Source organism: Colletotrichum orchidophilum, assembly GCF_001831195.1.
Source record: "Colletotrichum orchidophilum strain IMI 309357 chromosome Unknown Scaffold_119.1, whole genome shotgun sequence".
Taxonomy (NCBI): Eukaryota; Fungi; Ascomycota; class Sordariomycetes; order Glomerellales; family Glomerellaceae; genus Colletotrichum; species Colletotrichum orchidophilum.
In genome coordinates this window covers 7,220-16,369 of record NW_019173075.1, presented here as the reverse complement: position 1 = coordinate 16,369, position 9,150 = coordinate 7,220, and the positions used below count along the sequence as shown (strand labels likewise).

At 52.5% G+C, this 9,150-nt stretch overlaps 1 protein-coding gene across 1 annotated transcript; it reads right to left on the bottom strand.

The window, feature by feature from the left end:
- Positions 1-4,061: 4,061 nt before the first annotated feature.
- Positions 4,062-8,629, bottom strand: CORC01_11217 (hsp90-like protein; the record flags this gene model as incomplete). The annotated part of the gene is made up of 2 exons (XM_022622843.1): positions 4,062-4,502; positions 4,574-8,629. The coding sequence occupies 2 exons, from the start codon at positions 8,627-8,629 to the stop codon at positions 4,062-4,064; spliced, it is 4,497 nt and encodes a 1,498-aa protein (XP_022470607.1).
- Positions 8,630-9,150: the final 521 nt, after the last annotated feature.

Sequence of the window (9,150 nt, the reverse complement as noted above, 5' to 3'; positions counted from 1 at the left end):
CTTGGCTTCCAGCGTCAGTCGTGGGGCCAAGCCAAGGCTGCGCTTGCACCGAGGCCAGAGTGGCTTTACTTACGTGCATGTATTCCATTATATCCTGCGGCGTCAGGGCGACGATATGTCTGTCTAGATCATGCGAAGTCACTTTCATATTCGCCAGCTATCCAATCCCCCTGTCCTGGCTACGATTGTGGCTTGCTGGGCGCCATGGCAATACCACAACCTTTTGTTGCCAACTAAACCAGATATTTAGACTTGGTCAATCAACATTCAGGTAGGCTCCCGCACCATCACTCACCAGAGCCACAACAGCAAGTATGTCATCGAGTCCGAAGAGAATGATAACCCGTATTCTCGTATAGATTCTCAGCCCGATCGTCGTCGTTGCAAACAGGATGCAGAAAACCACATATCCGACAACCGTGGTCCTTTGCTCACCTTGATAAATTTCCGGTGAAATGGGAGTGTCTATGTTTCTGTCGAGAGGGAGAATAGACAGTAGCTAGCCAGGCCACATTCCCGATGAGACTGATGAAATTACCGGCGAGCGCCGCCCCTGCAAGGCTGGTGACAGATGAGGAGTGAGAGGAGAAAGAGAAATAGACGAGCAGGATGATGTGGTCGGAGATGTCTATATGTTTGTTGAGGATACTAGATAGACATTAGTGAAGGAACGGGTAATGACAGAGAACCAGTTCAGGTCACCCCGAAATAGGACGACACGAACGGGCATACCCAGACTTTCCCAAACAGCGTTTGCGCGAGGAATTGCTTCTCGTTCTAAGTGCCCAGCACCCCAGCAGTAACACAGCCTACCGTAGTCGAGTTATTCATTCTAGGCCTCCTCACACGAGGCCTGCAACGCCGAATGTCTGATCCTGGGGTGGTAGATTAAAGACACATAACATAGTACGTGCTTCTGGCGGGATTCACATCTGCCAACATCCATACCGCATGAGGAAACGAAGATGGGAACAGGTTGACAGGGTTTCCCTCCCTCAGAACAACTTATCCACCCACATCGCGTGAGGGTCCACACTTTCAGTTGCAAACCTGCTACTCTGTATGAATAGAGAGATATGGGAACTATCCTCTCACATCATCTCTTCATTTCACTGCCAGAGTCTAGTGATATCAGGGGCGGGCAAGAGGGGGTGGCTGCTAGTTTACGCCGGTCGATAAATGGCTCTTCCGAACCAATGTCTTACTTTGTGAATGCTTTGTATACGGCATATCCCTATATACACTTATTCCACCGGGCCCGGTCAGAGCGAACACATGGATCTTGTCGTGGAAGAAGAAAAGAGGGCGTGGGGTTATATACCCTGTGGAATTCCCGAGGGATCGTGGATGATCATAGTTTAAATGGCGGAAAGCCAATTTGCGAGAACCAAAGAAGCGAGGCCTATAGGTAGACCTCCATATATAGCACTTAGTTATATCCGGAAAAGAGTAAACCGTCATGGATACAAGATCAGACGCCATCAGCGTTCCCTTCCCGTCGGCGTCCTCTGGAAAGCGGCTCTTCCAGATCATTGGCTGGTCCTTGTCAAGACACACAGACATATCGAACGGCAGTCAGAACGGTGGCCAGCACAAGTGGTGGGGACAACCATGGATTGAAACCTTGATCAGAAAGAGGGGCAGAAGGACCATACGCACGGATAGTCAAGACACGCTGCGATGGCAGCGGGCGACCTTGTTTGATGACTCTTGACGCAGGTCGTGCATCGAATCACGATGCAATTCTGCAAAATTTGAGCAGGCAGAGTTGATCCACTACGCGCAATCCCCTCGCTCCGCCATCCATTATCCCACCATCCTGGAAAGAGACCGTCAGGATCACCAATACGATTGTCACCTCCGTAGGGTCCTAGATTGAGCGCGTATCCAAAGATTCCGAGTCGCATAGTTTGGCCGTCTACCTAGTGTTTATCCCATCCTGCTGATGTTTTTTTGTTATCCTTTTCCGCAAGTACGGCATCTGGTTCTCCCGGCAAGATGTCGACAGGCCCGATCACAAGACGATGGATGGAAAAGTCTAACGTCGTTCTAGGGAGTGAACGAGAAAACGGCTTTATAAGCGATTTACGATCACATATCAGTTCCACCCGCTTGAACTCTAGCCTGCTTCGCACTCCTATCAACACACCCTTCCATCCATCAACCTTCTCGACTAGTGAGAGAGGAAGGCGTGCTTCAAACCTTGTGGAGAAAAAAAGGAACCCCGAAGCTCCTTCTGCGGCAGCGGGCCACTCCGAAAGCTACTGCAACCAGGCGTTCAGTCATGCAACCCAAGCACGGCCTACATGCCAATGTTTCCTATTCTCCCCTATTTACTTACTTTCATCCCTGTCATCCTTTCGTATCTCATTAGTTAGCGGGTGAAGAAGTGAAGCAAAGAAATAGGAAGGATCAGTGGATGGGTTGAGTGGAAGGAAGCGGAGCACTTGCGTCTTATTTTCTAGGAAGCGCAGGCTGGTTTGTCTAACATGCGCGTAATCGGAGAGATAAACAGGATGAATTAATACAGCATGAGCCCAAAGACGAATGAAAGAGCACGGGTCGCACCCATGCCAGACCCTGATGCCGCCCCCGTGCCCAGTTGCTGCAGCCGAGGCCGAATTCTTGCCCATCGTGGGCTGGCCGTCTACGATTGACTGCTTGTCGTGCCTATGCTTATCTCGTCCTGTCTCGACGCAGCTCGTCGCGGCTCCGCGGTTCGTCGTGAGACATGACTTTCATGCTTCCCATCGACGAAGAAGGCGGGGGAAGCCGCTCGCTGTGTTGTTCTTTTCCTCTCCTACTAATCCGCCATCTTCGGACACAAGGGCCACCATCGCCGCCTTATTTCCACCGCCGGCTGCTTCGACCAAGCCTTGAACTCAACACACGCTCCTCGCCATTCGGTTTGCTTTCTTCGAGGGACCGTAAAGACGGGACCCGCAATATGCGGTTCGGGGTTCTCTGAAGTGGCGTTGAGCAGAAGGCCTGACTCAAGTCGTGCCCCGATCCCCGAAGCAGCATGAGAGGATCATCGCCTCCTGAAGTCGGTAAGTCTGACAAACGTGACGAACCCACAATGCGCCAAGCGAGGTTGAATGGCACCGCAGCTTGAAAATAAAATACTGAAAGCTCACAGGCAAGTGACCGGATTTAATATCCCTTGCCACAAGATGATGGGTTGCCCCGAAACCAGCCCTATACAAAGAAACGTCAGCCATATCGGTGCGTTTTGCACCCCTGGTGAGGTATGTCCAGGGTCTTCAGCCGTCATGGCAGAAGATCGCCCGCCACGTGCCATTGTTCCATTTTCCGTTGCTTTCGTGGTAGCCTCCACCACCGCGCTTTATGAAGCACAGCCGATCTGGACGCGATCGAAGACTTGTGTCGAGACTCGGATACGTGTTGGATGGGTGAATGAAAGACTTGTAGGTATCTTTCTCGTCCTTCAGCTTCAATACGCCGCCGCTGGCACCATTATTTTATAATGTCAAAGACATTGCGCACGGAACCGTCCGGTGGGAATGATGAACATGGACTGAAATATGCCTCGCAGACGAGGCCCGTAAATGGTATATTTTGTTGAAAACCACGATATGACATATACTCTTTGCAAAACTCGAGAACGCCTCCCAGTGCGGAGCCCTGTCAGACCTCGAGCCCCCCTGGTGTCCCTTCCCATGCAATCCGTATGCTTTTGCCATGGCATCATTGCCGAATCCCCCTGAGATCTATTTTCATCACGCTTCAACAAGCTTGTGTCCCATTTTTAAGGTCCATCCCTTTGACTGACCTATGAACTCCGTATTCGCCAAGAGCCATCACGACGATATTGTTCAGCGTCAATGCTCGGACAACTCCCAGGTCTGCGCACATTCCCAAACACCAAAAGGGTTCATCGAGGTCTCAATATGGCGCTTGTCCACATTTCCACCGCCAATAACGTTGCACGACGTCTTCGAGGAAGAGAGAAATAAGTAGCTGACAAGCAACGCCTTGAAGCTATGCTCTGTGCTAGTGGTCGCTCACAACTATGTTGCTGCACCAGAAACTGATGAATCTTAGCTCGAACTGTCCATCTCCGGCGATGAGTCTTTTGGTTCGTTCGTTGGGCTTTCCGCAGACGCTCCCGTGGTCGCAGACTCCGGGGCGTCTGTAGGTGTTGATACGTCGTCACTCTTTCCCTCCTGGGTGTCTCGGACATTGAACCAGCCGCCTTGTTCCCATTGTCCAGGAGCATATAGACATGATGAGCGCACTTCATCATCCACAATTCCTAACAGCAAAGTGTTGAGCCTCTTGAAATCAACAGGCTTGAGGATCCACCCGTCGAATCCGGCACTTATGTATTTGTCCTTCTCTCGTTCAATGAGAGATGCAGATACAGCAAATACAGGAATACGGCCGTTGTGAGCCGCAATCGCTGAGTGCCCACCATGGTCACTGGACTCTTCGTGGGTTCGTATCATTTTTGTGCTTGTGAGGCCATCTACGATTGGCATCTAGGAAGCCGAGGTGTTAACAGGCATCGCACGAGGCTCTAGCGATGGGCAAACTGAAAATCATAACATACCTGCATGTCCATCAAGACTACATCAAAGGCCTCTGGCCTCTCCTGGTAGACAGTAGCACAATCTTCGCCGTTGACAGCATGTGACACTTGATGACCAGACTTCTCCAAGCGCTTTCGCAAAATTCTTAAATTGATGGGGTCGTCTTCCGCAATCAAAACTTGCAGTTTTGTCTCATCAACACCCGAAACGACGCTTGGGGCGGTGCCAACAGTGCTACCGATAGTGCCAGCCTCCGATGCAGCCCCTGGCTTTGCGCGGTTGCTGATTTCGAATAGAATTCGTGAGGAATCGCTTTGCTGTGGCTTTGGTGGCTTCGGCGGCTGATCCGTGTACTCATCTGGCACCTTGACGGCTCTGACGGGCGTTTTCGCATCGGCAACTGTCGAGTAGCCAACTTCTTGAGGCTTTGAAGATTCGGTATTCGAAATGCTTGAGACACTGGGATGGCTTCGGCGCGAGTTGGGGGATATCGTGCGGCTTGCAGCCGCGGCCGCAGCTTTGTGACTGTCCGAAGACTTCGGTCTCTGAGGGTGCTCCCTTGAATGCTGCCGCATCGTCGTCGGCCGGCTCATGTCAACTTCACCGATGGAAAGGGGCGTCTGGATCGCGTCGATAAGACGATCTGCATCACTTCGCGAGCTCCGGCCACTGATTCTACTTCCACCCGTGTCCGCCGTCTTCTGACTTTCGAGACTCTGCGTCTCGGCACTCGGAGCATCCGTCCAACCTTCCTCAGCCGCCGATAACTTGCTGCCGCGGTCGATGAGCATCATCTCGCCGTCATTATCCGGCATGGCTGCTATCGTGACAGAAGCTATGCTTGAAGTAGCGGCTGACTTCGCAGACTTTTGACCGCCCTCAGCAGGTGCAGGCAGGTCGTCAGGCAGGTCAAACGGCAACTGAATCACAAATCTCGACCCCTTCCCCAGTTCTGATTTCAGCCGCAGCTGGCCGTCCATATTGCGGACGATTCTCGCAACGACAGCTAGGCCCAAACCCAATATCCTAGTGTCTTTGCTAGCCTGATCGTCGTCTGGAAATATGGAGCTGACTTCGTCAGTCTCGACGCTGACTTGTTCGAGATCCCGGAAGAGTGTGTCTAGCTGCTTAGCCGTCATTCCCTTGCCAGTGTCTTCCACGACAATCTCGACGCGTACTCGTCGTTCGAGTACCTCGCTAACATAGAGTTCGATATTGACTGATCCGCTGGACGTATTCTGCACTGCGTTGGCTGCGACATTCGAGATGGCCTGTCGGAGGCGCCGGCTGTCACCGCAAACATGCTGTGGCAGCCCGGGATGCTCAACGACCTGATACTCGATGCCCTTTCTCTTGGCATCGTTGGTGAACGGATCCGTCGCTTCTCGGATGCACATTCCGAAATCGAATACCTCATCTTTGATCAAATTCTGACCTTCCTCTGTTTTCGTCAAGTCAAGCAGATCGTTGATTACATATATAAGCGACTTCGATGCGGAATGTGACTTGGCGAGATTGTCGCGTGTCTCTTGGTCAAGTGAGCCCTCCAACGCTATTTCCAAATAATTGATGATAGCATTGAGCGGCGTTCGGACCTCGTGCGCTGAATTTGCCAGCAAGAGACGCGTGAGACGGCTGCTTTGCAATGCAGCTTCCTTCTGTCTCCACACCTCGATGAACTTGCCGTATACCAAGCACAGAACGGCGGCTGTCTCGACTTGCTCCTCTGACCATTCTCGGCATTTACGGAGAATCGTCTCGTGCCAAGTCTTGAAGCTCTTCCTAGGTTCGAGATAAGCTTGAGTGCCCTCGCGAAGAGTTTTTTCGTACGGGTTCCCGGCCCATTTAACCTCCTTGACTTGACACTTGCGAAAGAAGACAATGAAATCATTTCCTCCAACGCTCAGAGGGACATAGAGCAGGCCCGCGATGACGGTAAATCCGAGGGGATATCGCAGATCTGGGAAATCTTCTCTGATGTCCTGAGAGGTCACGACCGAGGTTAGCTTGCGCAAGCGTAAGTATTCCAGCATGACCAAAGCTTCCTGCGAATGTTCAAGGTCGCCCAGGATTTTGGTTTCCCCTCTAATGGAGAGCATGCCAAAGTCAGCATCGAATAATTTCAGGAGATCGTCGGAAGAGGCAATAATGTAACCCGAAGGGTTGTTCTCTGACGGTGCCGTATTGATGAGCTTCCTGGCTTGGAGTCGAGTAGCGTATGACAGCCTCTCAATGTTGCGGGACGCAGTGTCTCCCACTAAGCGACACATCTTTCTGATGGGGAAGGAGACACGCATGCCCTTACGACCATAGGAATGACAGGCAATGAGACCCCAAAGTTCGTTGAAGGCATTGATAGACACCGACATTGATGATCGGACAGCCATGTTCTTCAGATATTTGATATGAATGGGCGACATAGCACGGAGATAAGAATGACTGAGGTCTAGCGGTACCTCAAGGTCTTCTTTCGCCCTGCAGACAAGACGGGCTGTTTCCAGGTCCCTGTCATATAGAAGCCTCACCTTGTTCAGCTTGTACAAGTCGCGGGCCTGCCGCGGTATATCAGAGGCGGGAAAGTGCAGGCCCTTGTATAAATCTTTGGTGTGCGAGGTGTCGACGAGTTCTGTGACGACTTTTCCGTTAAAGGAGGAATCGAACTGATATATCATTACTCGGTGGAAGCCAGTCAATTCCTTGACGATACCAACGAGAATCTTGAGAAAACCTTCGAGGTTTGAGGCCGCCGCAAGCTGCTCCTGGACTTGGGACATGATGTCGAATACCTGCATGGCACCAGCATCGCCTCGGCGCTTGCGTGCGCTTCGCAGTACTCTCAATGGCTTACTGAGGATTTCAGTACTCTCTGCTAATTCCTCCGAGGTAGGATTCGACTGTAACGTGTCTTCAGGGCTCATTGGCGTAGACTCTTCTGGCGGTCGGAGTGGAAATTGGTGGTCGTCATCGACTTCAAATTCGCAAATCACAAGGTCGGGATGAGCAGGACTGATGTGAATTGCGCACCAAAGTTTGACGCTCTTCTTTTTTGGCGGGCGAATAGAAAGACTGAAGACTTCGGGTCCGTTGATAGCTGGGTCGGCGTCTTCGTCACGAATGAAGTCGATGTGGTCCAGTAGGTTATCCTGTTGCTCCTCACTCAATATATCCAGGAAGCTTTTGAGTCGAAAGAGCTGCTGTGGCGCGTATCCAATCAAGTTCTCGGTGTTCTCGCTGGCGCAGCGAACAGAAAACTGGCCGTGGCTTTCTTCTCGGATGGCCACCAATGCGCCGAATCCTTGCACGGCTCCGGGGGTATGGATGGGTTCATCCTCGCAACATTGGAGGACCCCATCAGTGCCTGTGATGACATGATGCCCCTCGTCCGTCATGACATATCTAAAACGCGCTGTCAGGAGATTGTCGCCAGCCGTGTCGCCAAGGGCACTGGTAGATGAAGACTGGTATTGCGATTGGTCGTCACCAGGCACTGATTCCTCTTCTGCGTCTGAGGCAACATCCTGAAATATATCCAGTGGCTGGGAGTTGTTGTGACGTGCAGCATCGGCTTGGACGCTGGACATAGGACCAGATCCGGCGAATTTTCTCCTCGTCTGGATTCCTTGACGAGCGCCAGGGAAGATGACATTGGATGAAGGCGTGGACGTAGAATCGCGACGAGAAACAGCTTCGGAGGCGGCGGTCTCGATTCGAGGATTGCTCGGACGAGGAGCTTGGTATTGGCCATGGTCGGGTATTCTGGGGAAGTAGTCATGCTCGCCAGAGGCCCTGCCGGTACGATCAACACGCACGACAGAGCGGATCGGGAAGACGCGATCTGAGGGATCGGGGCTCGCATTGTGGCCGAGTTGGCGGTCAGAACTGGCACTCCATGACGAAGAACAGCTTAGGGGAGCGTTGATGGAGACAGGAGTAGGAGCTGCGGACGAGTCTGGCAAGTGTGGCGCGACCGAGTCGGAACGGACGCTGGCAATAGGCGTCGCCTCCGAGGAGGAATTTGTCGCGGAGCGGTTGAGAAAGGAAACGGAGGGCCGCTGGGCGTCGGACGGGGCGTCCATGTCCTCACTTGAATCTGGGGAGAGACCTGAAAGTCTATCGACTCCGACGCAGTTACAATGTGAACGAGGCCTCGCCGGGAGAGGCTCGAAAGTCCGTAATCAGTGGACTTGACATGGGGCGAAGGCGCGCAGAGTGATGGGTTGATGCAGATGATAAGGTGCGACGACGCAGGAGGAAGTGAGGGCCAGAAAGAAGGAAGAGGCCGACGAGGGGAAGGGAAAAGAGAATGCGAATGTGGTGAAAGTTTTGGTAACGAAAAATCGAAGTTCAAGGGTTCGAAGCGTAGCGGCTCGCCGTGATCTAGAATTTCCCTTGTTTGCTTACTCTCTCCCCCCCTGCTTGCAGTGCGGTGCGAGTGATTTGCCTAGGCACTTGGTCATTCGGTCGTCGAAGAGGGGCGTGCGGGATGGGGATCTCGGGGTGGTATGCAATTGTGCGCGGATGGGTCGAGATTTGGTGGCAGTGGACCGGGGTTGGGAAATGGGAAATCGAAAGCTGAGGGCGCAGGGCCGGCTCGCGG